The sequence below is a fragment of the Ogataea polymorpha genome (genome assembly GCF_001664045.1).
Source record: "Ogataea polymorpha strain NCYC 495 leu1.1 chromosome Unknown OGAPOscaffold_4, whole genome shotgun sequence".
NCBI classification, from domain to species: Eukaryota; Fungi; Ascomycota; class Pichiomycetes; order Pichiales; family Pichiaceae; genus Ogataea; species Ogataea polymorpha.
The window spans coordinates 663,019-690,624 of NW_017264701.1; the positions used below are offsets into that span (position 1 = coordinate 663,019).

General features: G+C 52.9%; 16 protein-coding genes and 1 non-coding gene across 17 annotated transcripts; 10 read left to right on the forward strand and 7 right to left on the reverse strand.

The window, feature by feature from the left end:
* Nucleotides 1-339: 339 nt before the first annotated feature.
* On the forward strand, nt 340-1,482 carry OGAPODRAFT_8560 (uncharacterized protein; the record flags this gene model as incomplete). The annotated part of the gene is made up of 1 exon (XM_018356808.1): nt 340-1,482. The coding sequence occupies one exon, from the start codon at nt 340-342 to the stop codon at nt 1,480-1,482; it is 1,143 nt and encodes a 380-aa protein (XP_018210700.1).
* Nucleotides 348-5,119, forward strand: OGAPODRAFT_16557 (uncharacterized protein). Its single transcript, XM_018354512.1, has one exon. The coding sequence runs from the start codon at nt 1,587-1,589 to the stop codon at nt 5,037-5,039; it is 3,453 nt and encodes a 1,150-aa protein (XP_018210701.1). The 5' UTR covers nt 348-1,586; the 3' UTR covers nt 5,040-5,119.
* Nucleotides 5,120-5,161: 42 nt separating this feature from the next.
* Nucleotides 5,162-6,442, forward strand: OGAPODRAFT_16558 (uncharacterized protein). The gene has a single exon (XM_018354513.1). It carries the CDS (start codon nt 5,179-5,181, stop codon nt 6,382-6,384), a length of 1,206 nt encoding a protein of 401 aa, XP_018210702.1. The 5' UTR covers nt 5,162-5,178; the 3' UTR covers nt 6,385-6,442.
* On the forward strand, nt 6,435-7,948 carry OGAPODRAFT_94208 (uncharacterized protein; the record flags this gene model as incomplete). Its single annotated transcript, XM_018357497.1, has 1 exon — nt 6,435-7,948. The coding sequence occupies one exon, from the start codon at nt 6,435-6,437 to the stop codon at nt 7,917-7,919; it is 1,485 nt and encodes a 494-aa protein (XP_018210703.1). The 3' UTR covers nt 7,920-7,948.
* A 21-nt stretch (nt 7,949-7,969) lies between these two features.
* On the forward strand, nt 7,970-10,883 carry OGAPODRAFT_16559 (uncharacterized protein). The gene has a single exon (XM_018354514.1). It carries the CDS (start codon nt 7,985-7,987, stop codon nt 10,130-10,132), a length of 2,148 nt encoding a protein of 715 aa, XP_018210704.1. The 5' UTR covers nt 7,970-7,984; the 3' UTR covers nt 10,133-10,883.
* Nucleotides 7,970-10,883, reverse strand: OGAPODRAFT_76678 (uncharacterized protein). The gene has a single exon (XM_018356207.1). The coding sequence runs from the start codon at nt 10,861-10,863 to the stop codon at nt 10,141-10,143; it is 723 nt and encodes a 240-aa protein (XP_018210705.1). The 5' UTR covers nt 10,864-10,883; the 3' UTR covers nt 7,970-10,140.
* A 40-nt stretch (nt 10,884-10,923) lies between these two features.
* OGAPODRAFT_t48 lies at nt 10,924-10,996 on the reverse strand. The gene has a single exon. It is a non-coding gene; the product is annotated as a tRNA-Phe (tRNA).
* A 462-nt stretch (nt 10,997-11,458) lies between these two features.
* On the forward strand, nt 11,459-11,737 carry OGAPODRAFT_8566 (uncharacterized protein; the record flags this gene model as incomplete). The annotated part of the gene is made up of 2 exons (XM_018356809.1): nt 11,459-11,551; nt 11,579-11,737. The coding sequence occupies 2 exons, from the start codon at nt 11,459-11,461 to the stop codon at nt 11,735-11,737; spliced, it is 252 nt and encodes an 83-aa protein (XP_018210706.1).
* Nucleotides 11,738-11,855: 118 nt separating this feature from the next.
* Nucleotides 11,856-12,236, reverse strand: OGAPODRAFT_24366 (uncharacterized protein; the record flags this gene model as incomplete). Its single annotated transcript, XM_018355270.1, has 1 exon — nt 11,856-12,236. One exon carries the CDS (start codon nt 12,234-12,236, stop codon nt 11,856-11,858), a length of 381 nt encoding a protein of 126 aa, XP_018210707.1.
* A 153-nt stretch (nt 12,237-12,389) lies between these two features.
* OGAPODRAFT_94211 (uncharacterized protein) lies at nt 12,390-13,760 on the forward strand (the record flags this gene model as incomplete). The annotated part of the gene is made up of 1 exon (XM_018357498.1): nt 12,390-13,760. The coding sequence occupies one exon, from the start codon at nt 12,390-12,392 to the stop codon at nt 13,716-13,718; it is 1,329 nt and encodes a 442-aa protein (XP_018210708.1). The 3' UTR covers nt 13,719-13,760.
* Nucleotides 13,761-13,783: 23 nt separating this feature from the next.
* Nucleotides 13,784-14,681, forward strand: OGAPODRAFT_16560 (uncharacterized protein). Its single transcript, XM_018354515.1, has one exon. The coding sequence runs from the start codon at nt 13,832-13,834 to the stop codon at nt 14,657-14,659; it is 828 nt and encodes a 275-aa protein (XP_018210709.1). The 5' UTR covers nt 13,784-13,831; the 3' UTR covers nt 14,660-14,681.
* OGAPODRAFT_76681 (uncharacterized protein) lies at nt 13,796-16,788 on the reverse strand (the record flags this gene model as incomplete). The annotated part of the gene is made up of 2 exons (XM_018356208.1): nt 13,796-14,756; nt 14,801-16,788. 2 exons carry the CDS (start codon nt 16,786-16,788, stop codon nt 14,738-14,740), a joined length of 2,007 nt encoding a protein of 668 aa, XP_018210710.1. The 3' UTR covers nt 13,796-14,737.
* Nucleotides 16,789-16,885: 97 nt separating this feature from the next.
* Nucleotides 16,886-18,344, forward strand: OGAPODRAFT_82626 (uncharacterized protein). Its single transcript, XM_018356628.1, has one exon. The coding sequence runs from the start codon at nt 17,067-17,069 to the stop codon at nt 18,312-18,314; it is 1,248 nt and encodes a 415-aa protein (XP_018210711.1). The 5' UTR covers nt 16,886-17,066; the 3' UTR covers nt 18,315-18,344.
* A 79-nt stretch (nt 18,345-18,423) lies between these two features.
* On the forward strand, nt 18,424-22,241 carry OGAPODRAFT_94215 (uncharacterized protein). The gene is made up of 3 exons (XM_018357499.1): nt 18,424-19,504; nt 19,554-20,260; nt 20,316-22,241. The coding sequence occupies exons 1-3, from the start codon at nt 18,564-18,566 to the stop codon at nt 20,390-20,392; spliced, it is 1,725 nt and encodes a 574-aa protein (XP_018210712.1). The 5' UTR covers nt 18,424-18,563; the 3' UTR covers nt 20,393-22,241.
* Nucleotides 19,597-22,241, reverse strand: OGAPODRAFT_16561 (uncharacterized protein). Its single transcript, XM_018354516.1, has one exon. The coding sequence runs from the start codon at nt 22,224-22,226 to the stop codon at nt 20,457-20,459; it is 1,770 nt and encodes a 589-aa protein (XP_018210713.1). The 5' UTR covers nt 22,227-22,241; the 3' UTR covers nt 19,597-20,456.
* A 169-nt stretch (nt 22,242-22,410) lies between these two features.
* On the reverse strand, nt 22,411-27,254 carry OGAPODRAFT_94217 (uncharacterized protein). The gene has a single exon (XM_018357500.1). The coding sequence runs from the start codon at nt 24,367-24,369 to the stop codon at nt 22,744-22,746; it is 1,626 nt and encodes a 541-aa protein (XP_018210714.1). The 5' UTR covers nt 24,370-27,254; the 3' UTR covers nt 22,411-22,743.
* Nucleotides 24,700-27,254, reverse strand: OGAPODRAFT_16563 (uncharacterized protein). Its single transcript, XM_018354517.1, has one exon. The coding sequence runs from the start codon at nt 26,950-26,952 to the stop codon at nt 25,969-25,971; it is 984 nt and encodes a 327-aa protein (XP_018210715.1). The 5' UTR covers nt 26,953-27,254; the 3' UTR covers nt 24,700-25,968.
* Nucleotides 27,255-27,606: the final 352 nt, after the last annotated feature.

The window sequence follows — 27,606 nt, forward strand, 5'->3', positions numbered from 1 at the left end:
GCGGTTATTTCCGACGAGCCCGCAGAGCTGGCAGAGCACGGCACAGGGCCATGTGTGGGAGGGGTGGACGGCTGCGGGACGTCCAGCGGCACGGGCTCTCTCAGCATCTGTGAAATGGGCTCGGAAACAGACGTGTGGTCCTTGTCGCCCTGGCAATCGTTGGAGTTGTCGGACGAGTTCATGGAGCAAAGAAAGAATTGCAGGTTCTGTTGGGGCGCCTGTCAATTTGTTATCTCTGTTGGTGGCTGGGCTGAGCGGGTGTGGCTGGGGAAATTTATCTTATCGGATAATTAATTAATTAAAAAACACTCCATTATTTAATGTTTGGGCCTCGGTGATATGTTTTTCCTCTATGCAATTCCCCTCTATTTCGTTTGTGCCGTGGCAGCGCTGAACACTCTCACGTGGCTCCTGAAGGCGCTTTCGCTCCACGAGACTAAACACCAGCACGGACTCGGCCTCAACCTCGCCCCCGTGAGATACCTCATCAACACCACCTACAAAGTCAATTCGTGGATCCCGTTTCTGGACAAGCCCGAGACGTTTGTCAAGGAGATCCGCGTGCATCCAATCAAATCTTTCCCCGCGCTGAGTGTCCAGACATGGAAAGTCACCGAACACGGGCTTGACTGCGACAGAATGTACATGCTAGGCAAATTCGATAATGTGCAGCAAAAATGGGTCATGGTATCGCTGAGACAGTACGCATCGCTGAGCAAGGTCGAGCTTCGTCTGGAAGACGACCATTTCGTCGTTGGCTATAAAAACAAGGACTACTTCAGCGTGCCCAAAACCGTCTCCAATGACTACCTGGAGAAGATGTCGGGGAGCCCCCAGCAGGCAGAGCTGTGGAAAGTCGACTTCGAGGTGGTGACACTCGAAAAGCTCGACATCCAGCCGTTTCTTGCCGCCGTTGGGCTGCCAGAACACTACAAGCTGCTGTACGCTCCGTTTGGGAAACTGGTCGTCACCAACTCGCCGAAACACCTCACCGCACTGCCCAACTACACGCCCGGCTCGCACCAAAAGTACCGCGTCACAAAGTTCCAGGACTACTTCCCGATCTTGCTCATTTCCGACGCGGACATCAAAGACCTCAACGCTCGTCTCGCCAAAGAACATGGGCCAGAAGTGCACACCACCTCGACCAATTTCCGTCCCAATATTGTCATCGACGGGCCGAAAAAACCGTACGACACGGACGACTGGTACCGCTTTACGATCAGTGGCAAGGAGTGGCTGGTTGCATCCAAATGCCCGCGCTGCTCGATCCCAAACATCGACTTCGACACAGGCAAGCAGCGTGCCAAACAGCCGGTCTCGCGCACGCTGGCGTCGTTCCGCCGCGTCGATGTGGGCGAGCCTAATCTGACCTATTTCGGCGTCAACGCGGTGCAGGTCGAACACGGCTACATGGTAAGCGTCGGCGACCGTGTGAAGCTGCTCGAACGCCGTCTCAACCGGTACGGCGAGTTGGTGTAGCGCAAGTTTTTCTTGCCCACATCCGTACACCAGCAACTCTAGGAAATTTCTGTAGGGGTGAAGTAAATAAAGTCGTTTCACTTGCTTCCACCGTATCTGTTTCCATGTCCACGGAGACAATTGAATCTGAAAAGACACATCTCCACGAGCTGGATCTCAACGGTCCTGTGAGCAGGACCGACAAGAGGCTGCTAGAGCAGAGAAAGAAAAAGGAAGAGCAGAAGCGTCTTCCTCACACCGCCGCCTTTACTGGCTGGAAAGAGGTCGGGGGATGGGAGAACCAAGACTCGCTCACATACGAGGAGGAGATTGTTGATCTGTTGACGAAATCGACGTTTTTGGACGAGTACTTGCCAGAAATTGCATACGGCGACTGGTATCATACCGTTGGCATTGTGATCCTCGGTGGCCTTTTGTCGTGGCTTCTGGGCCGATTTCGGTTTTCGCTGGGCCCGACCTTCTTTGTGATGCTTGCGTCGGCGCTCTACTACCGTGCGTCGATAAGAAAGTACAGGCTCAAACTGAGACTCGAGGCGCAGAGAGAGTTTTCTGTGAATCACATTGAGGACGATTTCGAGACGATGGACTGGCTCAATGTGTTTTTGGACCGCTATTGGCGGTTCATCGAGCCCACGGCTGCGCAGCTTGTGTGTGACCAGGCCAATGTGATTCTTGCTGGGCTGCCAATCCCTGCGTTCGTGAAACAGCTTTGGATCCACACCTTCACGCTAGGCACCAAGCCACCGCGAATTGACAAGGTCCGCACTCTCGACCGCACCGGCGACGACATCACTGTGATGGATTGGTGGGTCTCGATGACTCCGAACGCAGTTGAGGACGCCACTGCGAAACAGCTGAAGAACTACGTCAACCAGAACATTGTTGTCAAGGCCAAGCTATTTGGCCTCACGCTCCCAGTTGTGGTTTCCGACATTGCGTTCCAGGCCAAGGTGAGAGTCAGACTGAGAATGATGAAGAGTTTCCCGCACATCCAAACGGTCAACGTGTCGCTGTTGGAGGCTCCGTACTTCGACTTCCTGGCCAAGCCTTTTGGCGGAGACACCATCTTTCCATTTGAACTTCTCAACATCCCGGGCCTTTACATGTTTATCAACGAGATGGTGAAGAAGTTTGCCGGCCCAATGCTGTTTGACCCGCTCTCGTTCCAGCTCAACTTGGAACAGCTACTCAATGGTAACGGTTTCGACGGTGCTCTGGGTATTTTGGAGGTCAACGTCAAGCACGCCAAGGGTCTCAAGGCTGCAGATACGTTCAACAACACCATCGATCCGTACCTGACGTTCTCCACAGGAGGTGCTGTTCTGGCGAAAACCAAAGCTATTCCAGACACGATGGATCCTGTGTGGAACGAGAAAGTCAATGTCATGCTAAAGACGTCGTCCGAGCCACTATCGATCACGCTCTACGACGAGAACGAAAACGACGGTAGAAAGGACAAGATGATGGGCTATGTTCTGTACGATTTGGAGGATATCATGCTCAAAGGGGAGCTTAGAGACGTCACGCTGCCTATTCTGAGAAACAACAGAGAAGCTGGACATGTCACTTTGGACTTCAAGATGATGAAAACCTTGCAAGGATCCAAGCTTCCAGACGGCTCCTACTCTCCACCTCCAGACCTTAACACCGGTGTGGCCGTCATCAGGCTCTTGGGCGCCAGATCTTACAACAAGGACGACAAGAAGCCCGGAAACGTATTTGCCGAGCTTTATGTTGACAGTGAGCTCAAGGCCACCACAGGCGTTGTCAAAAAGAGCAAGGAGGCCTCGTGGAGCATCAGCCACAACCAAATCATCTACAACAGGTCCAAGTGTAAAGTCCGTGTTGTTCTGCGGGACTCTTCCAAGAAACTGGTTGGCTCTGCCACCATGAAACTCACAGACCTGATTGACTCCACATATGTCGGCAACGAGTGGCTGCCTCTCACCAAAGGTCTTGGTGAGGTGAAGCTGACCTGTAATTGGAGCTCTGTGGCAATGACTGGAGTGCCAGGCGCCATGGGCTACACTGAGCCGTTCGGTGTTGTTCGTTTCAATATTGGCAAGGCCATGAACCTCATCAACCTGGAGAAGATTGGTGTTATTGATCCGTACGTCAGAGTCATGATTAACGGTGTCCAGAAAGGAAGAACTTTAACGAAGGATTCCACCACCAACCCTGTTTTCAACCAGTCTATCTACGTGCCTATTGCATCTCCTAATCAGAGAGTGACAATTGAAGCCATGGATGTCCAAAGATCGACTCCAGATAGAACTTTGGGCTCGTTCCAGGTCAGACTCAACGAGTTTATTGAGTTCGACCACAAGGGAGACCCGATCGAGACCGATGGTGAACCTCAAGAAGGACGACTTGTGCATCCTAAGCGTGGCGCAAAGGGCACTGTCACATACTCCATGTCTTTCTTCCCTACTCTTCCCGTGATGACTCCGGACGACATTCTGGAGAAGAAGACATTGGAGGAGAAGAAAGCCAAACATGATGGTGAGGGCCACAAGGAGAGCGCAGAGGAGAAAAAGGAGAAGGAGGAGGAGGAAGAGATGGAAGACGCGAAGCCTAAGCTCGATTTGCCATTGGACAAAGTTCGCAACTACAACTGCGGTGTCTGTGTTTTTACTCTGTTAGAAGGACAATTTCCAAAAGACGGCTACTTGCAGATCTTTCTCGATAGATCTGGATATCCCGAATATGTTAGTCCAAGGCTTTCTTCTCATGACAAACAGATTAATGCCACCGGAGAAGGTTTGGTGAGAGAACTCAAATATTCTGAGGTCACCATCAAGCTCGCGGAGAAGAAAAGAAGCAACATCAAGAAAGAAGCCATTGCAGAGGCTTCTATGTCCACCATGGATCTGATCGAGAGCACCTACGACCAGCCGAGCGTTGTCAAGTTGTCGAACGGAGCCAGCATCAAGCTGCAGACCAGATGGATTCCTGTTTTGATGAAGGACCTACCAGCACAAGACTCTGTTGGAAACACGGGACATATGACCATGCGCGTCATCAGAGGCTCTGGATTGCCTTCTGCGGACTCGAACGGAAAATCTGATCCATTTACAAAGGTCTACCTGAACGACGAGGAGATCTTCAAAACCAAGACGATTAAAAAGACATTAGACCCAGAATGGAATCAGGAGACATCCTTTGAGGTGGATAATAGAGTTAATTCCGTGCTGAGGTTCAAAGTGTCCGACTGGGATTTTGGCTTGGAGCAAGACGACAAACTAGGTGAGGTGAAATTGAACATGAGCGAGATTAATCCATTTGCCGAAGGTGTCCAGGAAATGACGTTGCCTTTGAAGGACGATGATGGAGAGCCTGCGGGCGAGCTGGTTGTGGCATTTAGCTTCAAACCATCCTACATTACCCTGTTGAGTGCAGAGAAACAGCTGCCAAACGTGGCCGGAACCGCTGTGGGGGGTGCTGGAAAAATCCTTAATACAGGACTAGACGGCACTGGAAAGGTGATCGGTACTGCGGGTAAGGTTGGCGGCAAGGTGCTAGGCACTGCCGGCAACATTTTCAAGAAGAAAAAATAAGTTTTTTTTTTAACCTCAATCACTCTGAGCAATGGCTCCAAAGTTTGTATGCACGTTGTGAAAATAAATTAAAAAATGGAAATTAAATTTAAAAAAAAATGTATATAATAAATTTGCTTCTATTTAGCATGACCGGACAATGAAGTTTGCTAAGCTGCTACACCAGATTCTCCAAGAGGACGGCGTTCCTCCAGAGTGGGTTGAGAAAGCTATTCAGTACAAGGCGCTAAAGAAGAGGATCAATCGGGTGGTTGAGGAGCTCGAGAACGTGGGGCTGAAAAGGGAGAACATGAGCTATACATATGAGATAGAACAGATACAGCATCAATTGCGGCCCCAGCTGACGACCGATGTTAGTCGGGAAATGGAGCAGTTAGTAATCTCTAAGCTGAACGAAATGGACTATTCTTTCTCAGTTGTGCGAAAAGAGAGAGACGGAAGCGTTTTGACCGTTACTTTACACCAAGATACCCTCTTTTTCCAGACTTTGTATGAGGAGCTGGAGGAGCTAAACAGGTTTGGAGACGAGCAGGAACACGAACTTGTGGATACGGTTGAGAATCTCGCGGCTGTGATAGGCAAGGTCGGGTCTCCGAACAGACGCAAAAATGACATGTATGTTTGGCGAGAAATCTTCCAGATGTACATAGAGAGCGAGGTTTTCTTTGGCACCCGAGAGAGATGCTCGGGACGCGTTGATGTGGCGGTTTCGCGCAAGCGAATGAGCGATTTCATCGACCGTGTGAACGAAACAAACATCCTCAAGAGGCTTCGACAGCGCAACTCGCTCGGGGCGTTTGCCACGTTCAAAGAGATGAACATGCTGATCATCAAAGTTGCCAACTACCAGGCGATCAATAGCATGGCTGTGCAAAAGATCCTCAAGAAGTTCGACAAGCAAACGACGCTCAACTCCCTGAAACTGTTCCCTGATCTGCTGAAGAAGTCTTCTGAGGCCAATATCCTTAATAGCACGGTGTGCAAAGATGTGTGTGCGATAATCGGCGAGCGACTACTCAACATTGTTCCACAGCTAGACGACTACACTTGTCCAATCTGCTGCTCTGTGGCTTTCAAGCCCATCCGACTGGACTGTGGACATCTTTTCTGTGTGCGATGTCTGGTGAAGCTGCAGCGCAAGGAGGAGGACAAGTGTCCGCTCTGCCGCCAGGAGGTGGTGTTGCATGCCGACGAGCGCAACCTCGATCTGGCCCAAATGGCGTATCTGAAGCTCTATTTCCCGCAAGAGGTGAAACAGAAGCAGCGCGAGAACGAGAAAGAGATATTCAAGGAGCAGTATGGCCACATTGTCGATCCTGACAAACCTACGTGTACAATAGTCTAGGAGATGCAGATAGTGCATTTATTTTTATTTTTCGTATTTAATTAATATTCATGAACGACAACGAGGTGAACAGCAAGTATGACCGCCAGATGCGATTGTGGAGCTCTGCGGGACAGAAACGGCTGGCCGGTTCGGCGGTGTGCGTGATAGAGGCCAATGCTGTGGCGTGCGAGACCGTGAAGAATCTTGTTCTGGCTGGCGTGGGCCGGATCGTCCTGGTGGACTCAGAACGTGTTTCGGAGGAGGACCTTGCGACAAACTTCTTTGTGGTAGCAGAGGACACGGACAAGTTGCGTGGCGAGTGCGCTGCGAAACATCTGGGCGAACTAAACCCAGACAGTGCGGTATTACACGAAAAGACTCCGTTTGAGTCTCTTCTAACGGACCCTTCGTTCTGGTCCCAATTTGACTGCGTTGTCAACTGCAGGCTGGACCCGTGCGTTTGCCTAATTGACCTGCTTTGGGATCTGAGCGTGCCGCTGCTTCATGTCCACTCGATCGGACTCTATTCCCTGGTCAGATTGTACTGCGAGGAGCGAACGATGGTCGAGACTCATTCCAGCCGGGCCGACGATCTGCGCATAGACGCGGTCTGGGACGAACTGCAGGAGTACGTGGACTCTGTGGACGAGGCCAGATTGGCCCAGGTGCCGTACTGCGTGCTGCTGATCAAGGTGTACCAGAAATTTATGCGGGAGCACGGGAGAAGACCCAGCACGAAGGAGGCGAGACAGCGGCTTGCACAGCTTGGCGACGGGGAAAACGTGGAGGAGGCGATCAAAAAGGCCGCGTTGGTGACGAAACGGTCGAGCGAATTGAGCGAAGAACTGGCAAAATTGATGCAGGAGAAGGTGGACTTGTCTACGGCGAGCTCGTTCTGGATTTTGGTGGAGGCACTGAAACAATTTTACGAGAAACACGGCGTCTTGCCGCTCAGCGGCTCGCTGCCCGACATGGCAAGCAACACCGAAGAATACTTAAAATTGCAGGGCATCTACAGGGCCAAACACGAGACCGACAAGGAAGAGTTCACAAAACTGGCGTTGCAACTTTCGAGCCAGCATAATCGGGCGGCCGACCAGATCGCCCAGTCCGGGATCGAGCTGTTCGTAAAGAACTGCAGCGTGCTGGAAGTGCACAGAGGCTCCAAAAAGGTGTGGAGCTCGGATATGCTAAGCGAGTCGAACCCCGTGCTACAAAACACCAACATTTATTTTGGGTTTTTGGCACTCAACACGTTCTACAAGGAACACAAACGCCACGCCGCACAGAAAGACCAGTCTGAAGTGCGCGCTCTGGCAATCTCCGAACTGTGCCGCTGGGAAACGCTGAAATCGTTCCCCGACGGGCTGGAACTCGTGCTCGACGAGCTGCTCCGGGCAGAAGGCACGGCGCTCCACAACGTCTGCGCACTGACGGGCGGCATCGCATCACAGGAGATCATCAAGATCCTCACCAACCAGTATGTCTCGTTCGACAACTGTCTCACCTTCGACGGCGTGCGCGGCCAAACAGGTAGCTGGAAAATCGAGTAAATTTTTTTTATACCTTACATAAGCATGCCCCCAAAAATGAAATATTTCTCGTTTATTTAAATTCAATGTACTACTCGGATCAGCTGGGCATTGAGCCAAGTGCGACGGAGGAGCTCCACTGGACGCTCGAAGTGAGCGACCTGGGAAACCAGAAATGGCATTATGGTGCGCAAAAGCCTTCGGCAGTTGAGAAGCACCTTCTGCAGACTGGCAGGCCTGTCGCCAGTGGAAACCCATCGCTAGACGACGCGATCGAGAAAGCGGCCGCGTACTTTGCCAGTGTGCAGCATGAGTCCGGCACGTGGCCTAATATGTACAAAGGCCCGATGTTTGTCACCATCGGATACGTTGCGTCGGCAAAATTCACGGGCACTTCGATCCCCGACCACGTGACCACAGAGCTCGTGCGGTACCTTGTGAACACTGCGCACCCTGTCGACGGCGGGTGGGGGCTTCACGAAACGGACAAGTCAACGTGTTTTGGCACGACGATCAACTACGTGATACTGCGGCTCCTGGGGCTCGGCGCCGACCACCCCACGTGCGTCAAGGCCAGAAAAACGCTGCTGGCCATGGGCGGAGCCACGGGCAACCCGCACTGGGGCAAGATCTGGCTGTCTGTGCTGAACCTGTACAAATGGGAGGGCGTAAACCCTGCTCCGAGCGAGCTGTTTGCGCTTCCCTACTGGCTGCCGGTCCACCCCATGAAGTGGTGGGTGCACACGCGCGCCATATATGCTCCCGTGTCGTATCTATACAATTGCAAGGCACAGTGCAAGCTGGACCCCATTTTGAAGCAGATCCGCGACGAGATATACACGCGGCCGTTTGCAGAGATAAACTTCGCCGCCTGTCGCAACAAAGTGTGCGGCATAGACCTGTACTATCCGCACACCAAGGTGCTGGACGCGGTGAATTGGATGATGGTGCAGTACGACCGGTACCGGCCACGGTGGCTCGCCAAATGGGCCAACGACATTGCGTACGGCCTTGTTTTGAAGGAGCTCGAAAACACGGACGATTTGTCCATTGCTCCCGTCAACGGTGCCTTCAACAGTATCGTGGTGTACATAGAGGAGGGCCGTAGCAAACGGTTCGAAAGAGTGGCCGAACGGCTGAAAGAAGAGCTGTTTTTGAGCCCCCTTGGAATGACCATGATGGGCACGAACGGCTCGCAGGTCTGGGATAGCTCGTTTGCGGTGCAGTGCTTCCACGTGGCGCAGGTGCACAACCACGAGGCCGTGGCCGCCGCGCACGACAGAGCAGTCGACTTTCTGCTCCGGTCGCAGCTGGACACAGAGTGCGTGCCCGGCTCGTACAGAGACAAAAGACGCGGCGCGTGGCCGTTCTCGACAAAGGACCAGGGCTACACGGTCAGCGACTGCTCGGCCGAGGCGATGAAGGCGGTGCTGATGGCCCGTCCTGCAGACGCAGAGCTGATTCAGCGCTTACATAACACGATCGACGTGCTGCTCTCGCTGCAGAACGTGGACTGGAGCTCGCGGCTGATGTCGTACTACGGCTCGTTTTCGACGTACGAGAAGATCAAGGCGACGCCGCTGATGGAGCTCCTGAATCCAGCAGAGGTGTTCGGCAACATCATGGTGGAGTATCCGTACGTCGAGTGCACCGACTCGAGTATATTGGGGCTGGTGTATTTCCGCAAGCACAGCAGCTACCGTGCGGCCGACGTGGAGCGGGCCATCTCGCGCGCGTTGTGCTACATCGAGGAGGCGCAGAACCCGGACGGCTCGTGGTACGGCTGCTGGGGCATCTGTTATACGTATTCGGGGATGTTTGCGCTCGAGGCGTTTTCTGAGACGGGGCACAGCTATGCCAACAGCGACACTGTGCGCAGAGGATGCGATTTTCTCGTCAGAAGGCAGCTTCCTGACGGGGGTTGGGGCGAGTCAATGAAGAGTTGCGAGACACACACCTATGTGAGCACCAAGGAATCGAATTTGGTGCAGACTTCTTGGGCCTTGATCGGCCTGTTGCTGGCAGAGTATCCCGATCTGACGGTGATCGAGCGCGGCATCCGGCTTTTGCTGCAAAGACAGGCTTCTGACGGCAGTTGGGCAATTGAGGGCGTGGAAGGGGTGTTCAACCACTCGTGTGCGATCGAGTATCCCAACTACCGGTTTATTTTTCCAATCAAGGCCCTTGGTCTCTACAGACGGAGACTGCGCCAGGGCGGCCGTGTCTGGAGATAGAGCGCCGTTTATTTTCGATCGCCCTTCTTCTCCTCTCGTCTGCGCTTCTGTGTATTCCCAACAAGATTTTCCACGTACATTGAATAGATCTCGTTGTCCTGTTTGAGCTCCTCTAAACGCAGGTTCAGACTGCACGCTATTTTCAGCAGCTCGTCGCGCACGCTTTCCAGCTCCCTGGCCTTGCTCTCCAGCTCACCACGCTGCGCTGCTGTACGGTAGAACGACTCCGGCTGGACTTTCTGGTGCACGCTTTCCAGGACAGCGGCACTCGACTCTAGTATTTTATCCTTTTCTATTTTATCGATTTCCAGCTTTGCTATCCGCTCTTCCAGTTGTGAGAGCTCGTTGTTCTTTAATCCCGCTAATGCATTGCTGTCGTAGAGCTTCGATTTCCTGGTTTTCGAGCCAGAGGGAAGAACCTCGTCCAGATCAATCGGAATACCTAGACTCAACAGAAGCTGTCTTCGGAGAAGCGAGCGTTTCCAGTTCACCTGCTGGAGGTTCATTGGCGGTAATGTGAGTCTCTCGTAGACATCCTGACACCGCTGGTCCAGCTTTAGGTCGCCAGCGGGTTCGCTTGACGGCTCGGACCCCAGAAGACTGTGTATCATATGGCCGAGTTCCTCAACTGAGCCGTTTTCCGGAGCGAAAATGAACGTGTCTGCGCCCGACTGCTGTGGGGGCTGTTCGAACTCCTCGAACTCGCCGAAATCGTCAAACTCGTCGTCCATGAACAAAAACTAGAAAAGGTGCTCTTAAAAAAACGAGAGCAAAAAAACAAAAACAAAAGATGCTAACTCTGAGGATCGAACTCAGGACCTTCAGAACTTCAGTCTGACGCTCTCCCAACTGAGCTAAGTCAGCAACTCTATGTTTCAGACGCGCACATGCACATAAGAGCAAGCAAAAAGCCACACCGACGCCAATCTTTGCTCAGGTCGGTCTGAGTTATCGGCATACGGGATAGCTACACTGTGCTTCCGAAAAACGCGAGGAGACACCAAAACAAAAACAAAATGAGGAGACTGAGGAGACCGGATCATGACAAATCTCGGCCATGACCATGACCCCATCTTGCACATGGTCACGAAACCTTATCTCCTGGGAAAATGGGGTGTTTTCTGCCAAATTGCAGGAGCGCTGCTGTTCTCGCCTAAAATCTTACGATAGCCGAAGCAGACTGATAGTGAGACTGAAAAAATCCGTGACCAATTTTTTCAATATCATGCATGTGCACAATAAAACGAGGGGTGTGCGAATTTTCCAAACCCCCTCAATCTGATTAATATAAAAAGTCAGCGTCCGGTCCCTATAAACTCAAGCAGCATGTCTTTGAGAGTGTCAGTCAGAAGATTCACCACCACAGCTATCAGATTGTTCGAGAAGGAGAAGGAAGCCCAAGCGCAGGCCGCCAACGCCGTTAAGGCTCCTGCTGGCCACTTCCAGTCGTTTGCTCAATACCGGTTGAAGATCGTCCAACAGGACCCGCTGTCGATGCAAACCAGAAGAATGTTCGTTTTGAGCAACCCAGGAACCGTTGAGGCTGACGAGGCGGACGCAAAGTTCAGAAAGCTGGCCAAGAAAATTTCGTACAGAGAGAACTAAGTTAGGCTTTCTTGTTCTAGCCGGACTAGGACTCTCGCATCTCGCTCGCAGAAATACTGGGTATATATGTGTATAAGAATACCCCTTAATTTCATCGCTCATAACTATGTACAGTACATCACCAGACACCTTTCTTGACGCCTGGGAACTCGCCCTCCTTGGCCATCAATCTGAACTGGTATCTACCGACTCTGAACGGCTTGATTATTTTCTTTGCCGTTCCCGACTCCAGACACCGGTCGCGCACCTGATTCATTCTGGTATAGTTGGGCATTGCCGTCAGCTGGATTTGCGCCTCGAGTCTCATTTTCTGAGGCAGCGCCGCGTTTCTAGCAATAAACTTGAGCGCCTTGCTGGTCACCTCGTGCTCCGCAGCCATCTGCCTCTTAAAATTGTCCCGCAGAATACGGGTGTTGACAAATCCCGTGGGCAAGCTCACGGGCTGTGGAAACCGCTTCAGTGGTCTGCTCGCCTTGACGACTTTGATGAGCTCTGACATGGTGTGAAGTTTTTTCCTCTCGCGCTTGAAAAAGTTATGAGCGAGCGTCCGCCATCTCTGCACCAGCAGCCATTAATATTAATGAAAATTTGATTGGCCCGCTCTGCTCGAAAAAAAAATATCCACAACTCTTCCAACCTTCCTTGTTTTCCAATGTTGTCAAGAAGATTCTTCTCCTCATCAAGACAGGTGGCCAAGTCTGTGGTCACCAAGCTGCCTAATGGCATCACTGTTGTGTCCAAGCCAGGCTCGCAGTCTACCTCATCGATTGGTCTGTACTTGAACTCTGGTTCCAGATCCGAGAACCCATTCAATTCTGGTGTTTCGACGCTTGCTGGATCTGTGGTTGCATCTTCCAAGGCTGCCCAGGAAGCCTACGCGCTGTCTGGTGTTGAGGTCAGCTCTTCCAACGCCAAGGAAGTCACCGGATTGGCCGTCACCTCCTTCGCCAAGGGTAACGACAAGGAGGCTTTCAAGACCATCAAGATCCTTGTTGGCAACCTCGAGACCCTGCTGAAAAACGAGTCCTACATCAAAGACAAGGCTGCAGAGGCTTCCGCTTTCGCCGAAGCCTTCGAGACCAAGCCTAAGCCTATGGTCATCGAGCACATGATTTCCACCGCATTCCAGGGAACCTCCCTTGCCTTGCCAACCTACGGTAAGGCCGACACTTTGGCCACTCTGGAGTCCATGGATCTGAAGTCGTTCCTGGGCAAGCAGTTTGTGGCCTCGAATCTGGCCCTTGTGGCTGTTGGTGAGGTCAAACACGACGACGTGGTTAAGCTTGCTTCCGAGCTGTCTGTTCCTGCGGGATCTAAGCCAGCGTTCGAGCCATTCCACTTCTTGGGATCCGACGCCAGATTCAGAGACGACACCTTGCCAGCCGCCCACGTTGCCATCTCTGCCCAAGGTCCTGCCCCATCGGCTCCAGACTACTATGCTGGTCTTGTTGCAGCCCAAATCAATGGCCTGTACCGTGCAAACGACCTGTACTCCAGCTTCCAGGGCCCACAATTGGCCCAGTTCTTCAACGCCAACCCTATGACCGACGAGGTCGACCACTTCTCGCTTGGCTACTCGGATGTGTCCCTATGGGGAGCCTATCTGGAGACCCAGCACATTGAATACTTGGACGAGGTGGTGCACTTCACGCTCAAGAACTGGAACAGATTCTCTGCCGGCACGTTCACGGAGACGGAGCTGGAGCAAGGTAAGGCTGCCCTGAAGCTGAAGCTGCTTTCTCCTGCCAAGTCGTCTGCCCAGGAGGCTGAGAAGCTGGCCATTAACACCTTCCTGCACGGCTTTGAGGAATCTGAGGCCGAGATCATCAAGTCTATCGACGACGTGTCGCACAAAAAGGTGTCGCAATGGGCCCAGAAATACCTGTACGACCAGGACATTGCCGTTGCTGGTACGGGACAGATCGAGGCATTGTTCGATTACAACAGACTGAGAAACGACATGTCGATGATGAGATGGTGATTATAGAGTTGTAGCAATTAGACGTTACTCTGCACAGCCCTGTGTATATACTATTATTGTGATAACGTAGCGAACACAAAAAAAATTAAAAAAAACTAGAGTTGGAACTCGTCATGCTGAGACTGTTTGCACCTTCCAGAGGAATAATCACGGGCCACAGAGTACTGCGTGCAGTGCCAGCTGCGAGGGCAGGAGGGGCGCGTTTCTACTCGTCACAGCAGCAGAAATCCAAGCATTTCTACCCGTTGTTGCTGCTTGGAGGGCTGGCCATTGGTGTCACCTACTACAACCTCAACTCGACGAGCAAGCCGCCTAGGGCATCCATTGACCCAACTGGCCCGCTGTTCAGAGACTCCGACATTGACGTGATCTTTGTGCTGGGCGGCCCTGGCTCTGGCAAGGGCACGCAGTGCGCCAAGCTGGTGAAAAATTACGACTTTGTCCATCTTTCGGCTGGCGACCTGCTGAGGGCCGAACAGGCCAAGCCGAACTCCGAGTATGGCTCGCTAATTGCGCACTACATCAAGGAGGGGCTGATTGTGCCGCAGGAGATCACGATCAACTTGTTGAAGAACGCGATCGTGGAACAATACACCAAAAACAAGAAAACTAAGTTCTTGATCGACGGGTTCCCCAGAAAAATGGACCAGGCTGTTTCTTTTGAGGATTTGATTGTCAAGAGCAAGCTGACGTTGTATTTCGAGTGTCCGGAGGAAGTCATGCTGCACAGACTGCTCGAGAGAGGAAAGACGTCTGGAAGAGCTGACGACAACCTGGAGAGCATCAAGAAACGGTTCAGGACGTTTTTGGAGACCAGCATGCCTGTGGTGGACTATTTCGACAAACAAGGCCGCGTGGTCAAGGTCAACTGCAATCAGCCTGTGGAGGAAGTTTACAACAAAGTTGTTTCTGCGTTTGCAGAGAAAGGAGTTACCAAATAGAGCAATAAAATGTCATAATCCGTCTATTTGATTTCTGTCCAGAGCGCGTCGAAACGCGGACTTTTGTATTTTTGCAGTTCAGTGGTCACTGCTGCGTCTATCTTGGTACCAAACGGCTTGAGGGTGCCGATGGCCACCAACAGCCGGTATGCCGACTCCTCGTCGCGGGCAAGAGCGACGCCAAACTTGTTGATCACGGCAGCCAGCTTCGTGCACAACGATTCGTCCCGCAGCTTGCGGATAAACACGGCGTAGTTGAGCACAAACGTCGCGACGGTGATGCTCATCAGCTTCTCTGTTTTGAGAGCGTCCAAAATGTCGTCCAAGAAGATCACATCCATCAGGTCTGGGTCCGCAAAAACACGCTCGCCCCACTGCTTCGCGCTGAAGATGTTGACCAGTAGTCGGATCGTCATCATGACCACTTTGGGCGACTGCGACGTGAGCCCGATTTTGATCAGTTCAAACAGCGTTTCGAACGGCGGCGTGTGCAGAATCGTGAACCGCAGAATGTCGAATCCGAGAAGCTTTGAGCTGGCATCCCAATTTGAGATCATCTTGCCGGCCAGGGTCGCCAACTGCTTAAAATCCTGGCAGTTCATACACGTCTCAAACTCCGTAGGTTCGATCTGGTTCTGCACAGGCTGTTTGGCGTTAAGTTTCGAAAACCCAGTCCGGATCCTCGTCTCGTCCAGTTTCGCAAACTGCAGGTATTCTGTCTGCGGTAAGATGCCCTGTTTCTGATACGCTGGGTCCTGGTACGGCTCCGATGAGCTAGGGCCGGACTGCTGGTCCAAGCTGGCACCGCCGGTGTTTGCAAGAATGAAATCTACCACCTGCTGCGAGTACGAGGCCGGCAGATTGTTGTCGAGCAGGAACTTGTCTGCCACCGCGTACGGGCTCTCGTTAGTATTGTAGGGCAGCTTCAGTGGTGGCTGGCCGTCGGCAATGTCAACGTCGAACACATAGTCGTAGAACTGGCCATTGTACTCTTTCTTCTTGTCCGTCGAAGTAGAATTGACAATCTCGCCGACCTTATTCCACTTGGATTCGTTCCATTGGTACACCTCGGCGGTGCCGATCTCTGTGCGGACCGTCCTGGTCTCTCCCTCGGTTGTCCCTGGCTGTTTCAGAATGTCTTTTCCCGGGAGAGTGTCCTTGTTCACGTTGTACACCGAGTCGTTGACGGTGGAGTTTTGCAGATCTGCCTCGAACTTGTCGAGCAGCTCGCGTGCTGCGACTCGCTTGCCGACTCTCGTGAAAATTCGCACCTGCGCGTCGCTCGACGCGGCCGCAATGTCGCCATTCTCCAGCGCAATCACCTTCCACACAGAGATGCAGGGCAGCGTGATGGTCTGGACACACTTGCCGGCCTTGTCCCAGACCCTGACCGTGCGGTCTTCTCCCGAGCTCACGAGCTCGCCTGTCGGAAGCACCGCGAGTGAATACACAAAGTTCTGGTGGCCGCGAAGCGTCTTCAGCAGCTCGCCGTCCAGCGTCCATAGCTTGACGGTGGTGTCGTTGGAGCACGATGCGAGGGTGCCATCGGGCAACAAGAGCACGTCGCGCACGACGTCCGTGTGCGCAATCCACTGCCGCACCTCGCGGGCGCCGTTCCAAACCCGGATCGTGCGGTCTGCCCCACACGTGACAAACTGCGTCGCCGACACGATCTGGACACCCCACACAGAGTTCTCGTGGCCCTTGAGCTCGTACACCACGGTGCCGTCCTTGCGCCAAACTTTGGCAGTGCTGTCCCACGAGCCACTCATGATCAGGTCGTCCTTGCACGCGAGCGCGCACACGTTGTTCTGGTGGCCCACAAGAATGTAGGCCGGGTCCACCCAGTCGAAAGTGGCGTCGACGAGCGTCAGGTTGACGAGCGCATCGTTGCCGCCGCTCACTATGAAGGTCTCGCCCGCGTGTTTGTAGCAAGCCAGGCTGTTGACAAACTTGGCGGACTTGTAGTTGATGGTGGGCTCTGACCACGAACGGGGGTCAATTCGCCGCCAGACACGCACAGTGGAGTCGCGGGAGCCGGAGACAAGCGTGTCCGCGTCGGGCGAGCACAGCGCACGCACATCGTCCTCGTGGCCTTGCAAAGTGGCCGATAGCTTGAAGATGGGCATTTGCCTTCGGAAGAAAGATGGTGCAGAGATGGGAGAGAGAGTGAAATCAGCAGGGAAAAATAAAAAAAAAAATATTCTACGTGTAGACCATGGCCATGCACAAGTCCACGAGATATTTGATAGCGGCCGTGATTTTCGTGGCGGCGACTGTTGCGCTGTCGCGGAGGCGCTCGTTGGAACCGCAGCGAGAGCTGTATCCGACGGTGAACCGCGTCAACAAGCTGAATCGGTACTCCTCGTCGGTCAACAAGTACGGGCTGCAATTCAACGAGAAGCTGATGGGCACGGGCAAAGGGGCCCAGCAGGAGCAACTCGTGGATGCAAACCATGACGGAAAGCTGACGTTCGACGAAATAGTCCAGGTTCTGGAGTTTGGCCAGTCGAAATACAACAGCTCGAGCGAGGACATTGTCGAGGAGAATATGGACTTCTACAGGGAGGTGTACTCGAAGAAGGTGACGGAGCCGAAGTTTGCCAAGCTGACGTACAACGTGGTGTATGACGAGACGGGGCTGAAGCGGGTGCTGACTAAGGACGAATATCCGCGGGCGAACGCGACGATGCTGACGCTGGTGAGAAACAAGGAGCTCAAGGCGATTGTGCACACGATCCGGCAGATCGAAAACACCTGGAACCACAACTTCCACTACCCGTACACGTTTATTGGCGACGAAGAGTTCACGCAGGAGTTCAAGGACACGGTTCGCAGACACTGCTCGGGCGAGGTGTATTTTGAGATCATTCCGCCCGAGATCTGGAACAAACCGGCCAATATCGACCCGGAGAAAGAAAGGGCCGGTATACAGAAACTGATCGAGAATGGTGTGCAGTACGCAGACATGGAGAGCTACCACAACATGTGCCGTTTCAACTCCGGCTGGTTCTACCGGCTGGAGGGCCTCAAGAAGTTCAAGTGGTACTGGAGATTCGAGCCCAACACAGATTACTACTGCTCGATCGACTACGACATCTTCAAATTCATGGAGGACAACGACAAAACGTATGGGTTTACGATCTCGCTGTACGACGACCCGCTCACGGTGGAAACGCTGTGGCCGGTGACGCTGGACTTTGTGAAGAAGAACCCGCAGTACGTGCACCCGAACGGCGCGTTCCGGTGGCTGACCGACTCGGTGCAGAACCCGGAGTACACCAAGCTGGCCAATGGGTACTCGACGTGCCATTTCTGGTCGAACTTCGAGATCGCCAACATGGACTTCTACCGGGGAGAAGCGTACTCGAAATGGTTCGATGCTCTGGAAGCCGCTGGCGGGTTCTACTACGAGAGATGGGGAGATGCGCCGGTGCACTCCGTGGGGGTGGCGCTGTTCGAGGACAAGAGCAAGATCCACTGGTTCCGCGACATCGGCTACCACCACTCGCCGTACAAGTCGATCCCCAACTCGGACAAGTGCACCGCGCCAGAGGACTCTGGCTACTTTGCGCCCGAGGACGTGCACCGCCAGAACTGTCTACCGAACTGGATCAAGTACGAGATGACGCACAAAGAGTTGCAGCAGTACTAATCGACATTAATACATGAATAAAAAATTTGGTGGCTTGATTTAGTGTAATTTTTTTTAAGGCTGGTTTTTTAGTGCCTCGGTTTGTGGGGCTAACTTTTTTGGCTGGTTTTTTTCAGGCACCTGGCTGGCTCTAAATAATCCGTTTTGGCAGAATGCATTATTGGGCTCGCAAAATCGGCTAGTAAACAGACCCAGCCATGGCCTAGCTCACACATATATAAACTCGTTCCCTCATCCCTCTTCTCCACCATGTTGTGTCTTTCTCTCGTTCTCCTGCTCTGCGTGGCCTCTGCCTCCGGAATCTACACCAACACATCCTCCACGGTCCAGCCGACACCTACCCCGTGGATCCAAGCATACCTCGAAGATGACCTGCCACGATTTGCCATCTACGTGCCCACAGAGCTCGGTCCCTGGGACTCTGTCTCGTTTGTGTCGATCGGGAAAACGTCCAACTTTGAGTGGGTGCCGGGCACCGCCGAGGTTTTTGCCGGTTCCGCCGCTGTGAAATCCGGAATCGAGGATTTCTCCACGGCCTCTGCCACCGATGTTGTTGTGTCCACGCCGTTCTCGTCGCTCAGCAGCTCCAACGTGCTCCAGTTCGTCTCGCCTGATGCCACTAACGTCTACAACCGCGTCTTCACCGCCACTTTCGCCGTTGTCATCAGCGACGCCGCTTCTAACTCAAAGAGAGACGAGCACGTGTACTATCTCACCGCCACCGTTAGCCTCAACCAGGAAGAGACCTCGTCACTGCCTCAGCTCACCACGCTCGTCACCACTACCTGTCCTGGCGGGAAATGCTCCGTCCAAACCGTGACCGAGTCGTTGTCCTCGTACACAACTTTCATCGGCAACCATAGTACGGTGATCACCGAGTACAACATCATTCCTGGCTCCACGGCCACGCCACAGACCACTACCACGGCACCGGCCCCAATATTCACTGGCTACCACTTCAATAGCACCCAGACGGCCAACACATCGAGTACCTACGTGCCCCCACCAACCACACAGTCGACTAAGATTGGCACGCTTACAAGGCATACCCACACTACGAAGAGCACGCTGAGCTCGTCATCATCATACTCGGCCATCGTTTCGACAGTCACCACATACCACGACGCCGCGGGCAAAAACGTGGCCACCGGGTTGGCGGCCGCTGTCGGAATGGTTTTGGTGTGGCTGGTGTAAATAGACTTTTTTTGAATATACGCTAATGCTGAAAACTGCTCGTAGGTACTCCACGCGCGCGTTCGAAAACATTCTCCACCTGCGCCCCACGCAGCACAACGTGTTTGTGAACGACTCGCACATGGTGGTCCCTTTTCGAGGCCGCGGACTGTATGGAGGAGCGCTTGCTGCACAGGCCATAGTGGCCGCGCTGCAGACCGAGCAGTGCGGCGAATGGAAACCGCTTTCGATTCATTGCCACTTTCTAGCCGCAGTACAACCTGACATGCCGCTTGTGTACAAAGTAGAGGACCTCAAAGTGAGCAAAAACTACCAGGTGAAGGAGGTGCGGCTGTTACAGGGTGAAAAACTGGCCTTCAACGCCGTTTGCACGATCCAGAAAACCCTCCTGGAGGGAACCGCAGGTAAAGTCACCGGCCAGCTACACCATCACCGAAACCCGCCTGCTGTGGATGGGCTTGTCGACCAAAATACAGCTTTCGAGCTTTGGGCAGAATCCAACGGTCGCCAAGGCGAGCTGCACAGCCTAAAACACTTTTACAACAACGAGCCCATCGAATGGCAGTTCCCGCCGCACATGTTTGATCTGGCACAGGTATCAGAACCAGAGAAAAAACTCCCCGTATCTGAACGCACATTGTGGTACAAATTGCGGCCAAAGTTCCCCGCCGCTAACGAAATCCAGAGATGGGGCATCACGGCGTATCTAACAGATTACTTCTACCTGAACACCAACATGCGACTAAATATGCGTCCATTGATGACGACTAAAATTTCTGTTTCACTGGATCACATTATATATTTTAGAGAGCCTGTTGCAGACCACCAATGGCTCGTGCACGGCGTCAAGAGCCTCAGTTGCGGTGACAGCAAATGCATCATGACTGGGGAGTTGTTCCAGGGTGACAATCTCGTCGCACATACCATCCAACAGGGTCTATCTGTGATCTAGTTTTCCTGCTCTGCGGTGCGGCGAATTAGCTCTGCAATCTGCCGTTCCTCCTCCTGCTCCATGCTTTGGTGGATGATGGCATTGCTCACACGGGCCTGGTCGATGTGGTCAAAAATGGTGGTGCCTTCGCCCTGTTTTGGTGGCAGCACGTCAAATTCAAAGATCTCATGGTCTTTCCAGAACTGCATAGGAATGCGCGCCATGGCATTCGTCTCGTTTGACAAGATCACGTGACGGAGCAAGTTCTCTGGGATCTCCTTCTTGTCAAACTGCACACCGGCCTTTTTGCCCTTTTGGACAGCTTTTTTGAGCTCGGCTACCATCCATCCCCGGCATTCTGTCTCCTCAAGCATCATTTCCACGCGAGTTAGATAAACCGCGGTAGCCAGCTTGATGTAATCAGACACCCTTGAAGAAGGTTCTTTTTGTGCGGCCAGTTTGTGGAGCAACATCTCACCTGTGTAAGGATACGTATTGTAAGCCCTGGACAGAGCGTCTGTGGCAGCCGTGGGGTCTATTTTGTACTGGCAGATGGCTAGAGAGTATGCCAACGGCGGAGTCAGCCACTCCCTATAGGTCTTGACCAGGAAGCTATTGCACAGGTCTACCAGATACTGGAATTCGCCGGCCATCACGGCGTAAAAATCAATAAAATATCTGACTCCGTACGGGTCGCCGGCAGGGTCAAACGACAGTAGCAACTTGCAGTAGTTGAGGGCCGTGTAAAAGGTAGATTTCTGGGTCAACACGGTGATATATTTGAACACTGTGAGATAACACTGTCTATTGAGAAAATACTCAAAAGGCAAGCGACAGTCACCACTTCCGAGCTGGAAGTTGGTTCGCAAGCTCCAATCAAAAACAAAAAGTGCCCGTTCTATGAGCCCGTTGGTGTTCGAATTGTCGCCCTGGCGCTGGAGAATCGATGTTACCTGCAAGATCGTTTCAAGATGATACGGGTACTGCTGGAGCAGGTGAATTAGTGCCTCATGGTCGGGATGGATGACGGTATATATGTAAAACTGTGTGGTAATTGCTCGCGGATAGGCTGGTGTCTCGACAACGCAAAAATCATGGGTGCTGCCAGGCACCATTTCCATCGAAAGCGGTTTCTTAGGCGTTGGGATCCAGTCGTCGCGGATCTTACACATCAGGAGCTTGCGGGAAGTTCCCGGGATCGAGCGGCGATCTCTACCACACCAGCCACGCACCCGCTTGCTCAGCAGTTTGATTTGCTTCAACACGTCCGGACTCACAAACATGGACGGCGTGGCGTCTGCGTCGTCGACGGCCGCTGACGAGAGTTTGCCGAAAACGGCCTCAAACTCTCTGTCCGGATCCAGATCGCGCGGATCAAACTGGAGCAACGGAAGGGCACTTTGGAGCCGCGCGGCGGTCAATTCAGATGCACCATCGACTAAATTCTCGAATGGGCCGTCGAAGCTGTCGCAAGGCTTGTCTTGATCGGTGGTCTGAGTGGAGATCTGGAGCTGTGCAAGAATTGCATCAATATCATCGTCCTCAGGATGCGGCGACTTCTTTTTCCTCGATTTCTTTCCTTTCTTGACGGGCTGGGGCTTTGGTTCTGGTGCCTGTTCTATATACTGTTCTCTATCCGGTTCCTGCTCTTCGCTCTCACCTCCGTCGCTGTCGTCGCCTAACAGTGCAAATGCATTCGTCGCCCGCCGCGGCACATACTCAGGCTCATCGTCGGACGTCGTCTCAAGCTCTTGCTTCTGCAATCTTCGAAGTGCCCTGTTGCTCATGATGGAGTAATTTTTTCAATTACATAAATTGAAATAAATAGCCGAAAATTGGTAGCACTCAAAGGGACCCGTATAACTTGTACTGGTGAGTACAGATTTTATATGTCTGTTTTCAAAACTCTGCTTATCATATCGGGACTCCACACTCAAGAGCAATGAGTAATCAAGACAATCCGCGCTTTTTGCAACCTTTAACGTTTTGATGACCGGACACTATACAGGGAGGCCAACAGCGACGGCCTGGCAAAACTGTTTTAGACCTCACATGCTGCAGCTTGAAATCAGCTACGACTGCTTGAACACCATGCAAATGTCGAGATGAGAAGATCAATCTGTATTTGGCCGTAAAAAAAGGTCAACTACTCACCGAAAATTCACCGTTGCAGAGCACAAAAATACACCATCGATTCGGCACCATTCCCGAGAGTCCGCAATACAGTGTATCTGGCACTCTCGTGCCCCGCCCTCTTCGGATCGCTCATAATGTCATATTAGCCGTAGTATACATACTAAACGCCTATACACTCTCAACGCTGGCGTGCTCCTTGAGCTCGTGGGTGACGCCCTTGTCGTCCTTGGCAAGACCCATCTCGGCAGCGAAGGTGGAGTGAGGTTTCCATTTGGCAGAGGTCCATGGGGTGGTCTCCTCAAGCATCTTGTCGACTTGCTCCAAAGTCAGGCCCTTGGTTTCTGGGATCAGCATAATGGCATAAAGAAGACAGCAACCACATAGCGAGCCCCAGATGAAGAACACCTTAGCACCCAAATTGCCCTTATCGCCGTCAACCATGTAAGGAGTGATAACGGCAATGATACAGTTCCACAACCAGTTGGAGGCGGTCGACAGACCAACACCTCTCGATCTGATTGGCAATGGGAAGATCTCTCCGATAATAACCCAAGCTCCCGGACCCCAGGTCGAAGCAAAGAAGAAAATGTAGATGCAGATGAAGGCGATCATGGCGCTGACGGTTTTCTGATTGTCGCCATCAACGGTACCACCAATGGCCACGATAAACTGACACACAACCATACCTGCTGCACCGTAGATCATGAGCGCACGACGACCGAATTTCTCGATCGTGTAGAAGGACAGAGGAGTTGAGGCCACATTGACGATCGTAGTGATCATCGAGATCAGGAACTCATTGTGGATGGTGCCAAGCTGCTGGAAGAAGGTGGTACCGAAGTAGAAGATGAAGTTGACACCGGTCCATTGCTGCATCATCTGCATGGAGGTTCCGAGGATGGTCTTTCTGAGGTTCGAGGATGGTCTTCTGAGTCCTCCGGTGAAACAAGCTGCCCAGGATTGCCAGTAGCTCGTAGTTGGAATGACGCTCCTCTCGTACTCGTGGTTGGCCACGATCTCGGCGAGTTCTTCTTGAATGTAGTCGGAATCGATAGGCTGGCCCCTAAGTCTGGAGAGCACCTTTGCAGCCCTGTCAAACTTGCCCTTGAGGACGTAGTATCTAGGAGATTCTGGGAGCAAGATGAGTCCGACAGCAAGAATGATGGCCCAGATGAGTTGCAGAGCAATAGGGATTCTGTAGGAGCCGGAGTCGTTTCTGTGCTCGGTGCCGTAGTCAACACAGGACGCGAGCAGCAATCCGATGGTGACGAAGAACTGGTAACCGGAAACGATGGCACCTCTGATTTTCTTTGGAGAAATTTCAGACAGATACAAAACCACCACGGACGAAACAAAACCAACACCAACACCTGCTATAACTCTTCCTACGGAAAGCAGAGCCACCGTGGTGGAGGCAACCTGGAGCGCAACACCGACCGAGTAGATACTGCAGCCGGTCACAATAATGGTTCTTCTTCCAAACATGTCGGCCAAGTCTCCGGCACACACAGCACCAAAAAAGGTACCTGCAGAAAGAATAGAAGTAATAAGAGATTTTTGAGACGATCCAACGACAAAAGAGGAGTCATCGTCGCCGTGTTTCACCTTTCCAGTGAATTCATGGATAAAGTAGTCCATACCCATGACACCGGAAATGTAACCGGAGTCGTATCCGAAAAGGATACCTCCAAACGCACCAAAGGCGCACATAAGATAAGCTCTCACAGTCAAGGGAGCCTCGACTCTGTTAACGTCAGCAGTTCCTGCCACACCAGTAATACTGTCGCCAGCCATGTTTGTAATAGTTGATTGGATACGGGAGAAATTGCTGGGGATACAACACGTATTTATACCAAGGGTAAACAATGGATGTCCAATAGCCCCCCAGGTTTTTTTGAGAAAAGGTGGGGAGAAAAATCTGGACTTTTGTTGTGCTGCATGCAGCAAGGCAATGGAAAAATATTTGGAACGGGAAGGGTAAAAACATCAGGATAGTCCTCACTTACGGTCCTGTGTGGGTCGTACTGTTCATCATGGCCAAGTTTGCAACAGGTCTTACTACACTCTTCTTTCTCGCCTGGAAGACTATTTCTCGGATAAAGACCCTTTCAACGCCGTGCACGGCCGGCCCCACATTTCCCCAGTCGCGAGAGTGACCGTATTGTTGTTGTTCTAAAAACAGCCCGTGGTCTATTGTGCACGCTACATCATGGGGTGCTTGTGCAGCAAATAGAACAATGCAAAAATTTTTGGAATTTCCACTTGAGGTAGTCCACGTCAGGATTTACTCCGTTTGCCCATTAATAATGGCTGAATATGAATTTCCAAACAATACACGTCCCCACCATCACGCAGAGTTTTCACGAGAGATCGGTGCCGTGCAGTGCGGAGGCTAGAATTGCACTTGTTCGGATAATTCCACTTTTTCCACCATGCCCTCTAAACGGGCCATCTGCAATGACGTCAAAATGGCGGTCGAACCACTTTAGCAGTGGGGTATTGCGCGCATGGGCGAATCTCTCGCCACGGCGTAATCCACCTGCTTATTTACAACCCTGCAAGTGTGTCGCCTTAACGGACACAGGGACTCTTCACTTGTAATGTCCCGCGGGGCTGGTATCTTCTAGAAGCTGCTGACGTACCAGCACGATCTTGCAATAGCCGATCCGGAAAAAAATCTAGAATGTTATTTATCCGCAGATGGCTGCAGATGCATAGCCAAAAGTAAACAGGTCGAGCGACAGGGTCCGGAGTGTCGGGTCTAAGCCCGATCGCGCCGGAGCGGCGTTCTGCGCGTTCTTGAGGACATCTTGCGTGTCCCTAAAGCTCCACCACCGGGACAGTGTGGTTTTAGCAGTCAGGTGTTGGTGGCTCAAGTAGTAATTCTACAGCCTCGCCTCAGCCGTTCGATCCCACAACGTGGCCCGCAGTAGCTTCTATCCGCTACCTTGACAATCCTGTGCCACAGTAGGAAACACATTGCAGATGCTCACACGATAGTTATCGCTTGCGTATCCGCTTCTTGCGCAATATGGAGTTATTTTCTTGGCATTTGGAACACATCGACGACTGCTTCAAAAGACGCGTTTGGAAAATATGTTTTCTGGCCGCTTCCGAAGGTGTTTCGAGCCCTCCACCTTTTTAGTAGCCTACTAAGCTAGGGACACAGCTTTCACCTCGTTTCGCCAATCGCGCCCAACATCCTCATTTGGAATAACTTGGAATTTTTTGCCTATTGCTGCAACAAAAGTGTCTACAAAATTTAACAGAAACTGTATTAGGGAGACAGTTGTTTGAAGACCTTAGAGACAAAATTCCAGCAGAGTGCTCCCACTGCCGTCGGCTCCGTGGATCATCTCGTGCCTTTAGCCCACAAAACCACCAAACTCTATTCTATAGAAATGGAGCCCACCCAGCATACATCAACGCCAGGTTGCGGCTATCAGTGGCCTCGCGCACGAGCTCGCGCACCACAGCCTCCTCGCTGAGCCCGCGAGCCTGTAATTTGCGCAGCACGCCGTCGATTGCCATGCTGGCCTCCGACCCCACGTCGCGGCGCGCAGCCTCATCCCAATCTCCCCCCCACTCTTCCTGCACCCGCCGTACCCGCACGGGCGACACCGTCCACGAGTAAAGTGGGTCGTATTTAAGCACGTCGAGAATGTCGCTGATGTGCGTCGAGTTGGCACGCAGCACGCCAAAAACGTTCTCGCAACTGCGGCTGAACACGCCTGCCGTGCCCGCCACCCCCAGCCCGTCCACCAGGTCTCTTGTCAACCGGAACGGCACGATCTCCGGCACGGGGAATGCGCGGCCCTGATCGAATGCCACGCCCAGGTCGATGTGGATTGGCTCGGCCGAGACTTTGTCGACGAGGATGTTGTTGCAGTGGCGGTCGCCAAGCCCAAGCATGTGTCCCACGATACTTGTGGTCGCGAGCCCGCGGCTGTACACCAGCCGCGCCTCGAACCAACCGTCCGGCGCCGTGTAGTTGTTGAAGAAAAAATGCCGGAAACAAGGCTGCACCTGCTCGCAGATGTCCATGTAAACCGCAACGCGGCGCGCCGGCGAGTGCTCCTGTGCACTCTTCATCCTTGCGCGGGCGCGGTCTGCACGTAACTTGTCCCCCGCATGCAACCCACGTAGCAACTCGTCCAGCGAGGCAGAGTTGGACACAAACTCGATTGCACCGGACCGGGGTCCCAACGGCACAACCTTGTACGTGCGTACACGCAGCCGCCGCCGACGCGCGTGGGCATCCTGTGAAAGCAGCACATTCACCTTCCCAAACACCTGTTCCATGATACTGTCCTGGCGCAGATCGTCGGAGCCGCCCTTGAGGATCATCCGGTGCGTTTCGCCCGAAGCCAGGACCATCTTGACGATCTTGGGCAAGCTCAGCCCTGACGCTGCGGTTTTCGCTGTGGGGGCCACCTGGACGACGTACTGGTCGGGGTCGTAACCCGGACCTGTCTCGCGGCGCTGCACTGTGGGAACAGGCATCTGCAGGCCTGGCAGTGTGCGCACCCACCAACCCCCCACGTCTGTGTGTTTCGCCCCATGCAAGTTGCGGTTCGCCAGCTCCACACACGCCTTGGTCATTGCCTCCACTTTGGTAGCATATTCACGAGCATCCGACGCCAGAAGCCGAGACCACACGCTGCGAGCGGCCTCGCCGCGCCCAACAGATGCCTCGTCGGCGCTCTCCAGCCCGCTCAGCATCAGTGACTGCAACAAGTACATCCCATCGTATGGATGACGCACGCAGATATCAAATACCAGCTGCTGAAGCGTGCGCTGGAACCGGCCTGCCTGGCTCGCGAGTCGCGATGTGAGCTGGTTCAGCCACGGCACAAACTTGTGTTTTTCGATCTCGTGTAGCCCTGCCCCCACGTCCACGTCGGTGTGTGCTAACCACAGTGCGCACAATCGGTCCACGTTGCGATCGACGGAACTGTTGTCGGCGATCGCTGCGCGCACATAAAATTCCACGGCTCGTTCCAGATACCTCTTCTTGTTGCGCCGTGCACC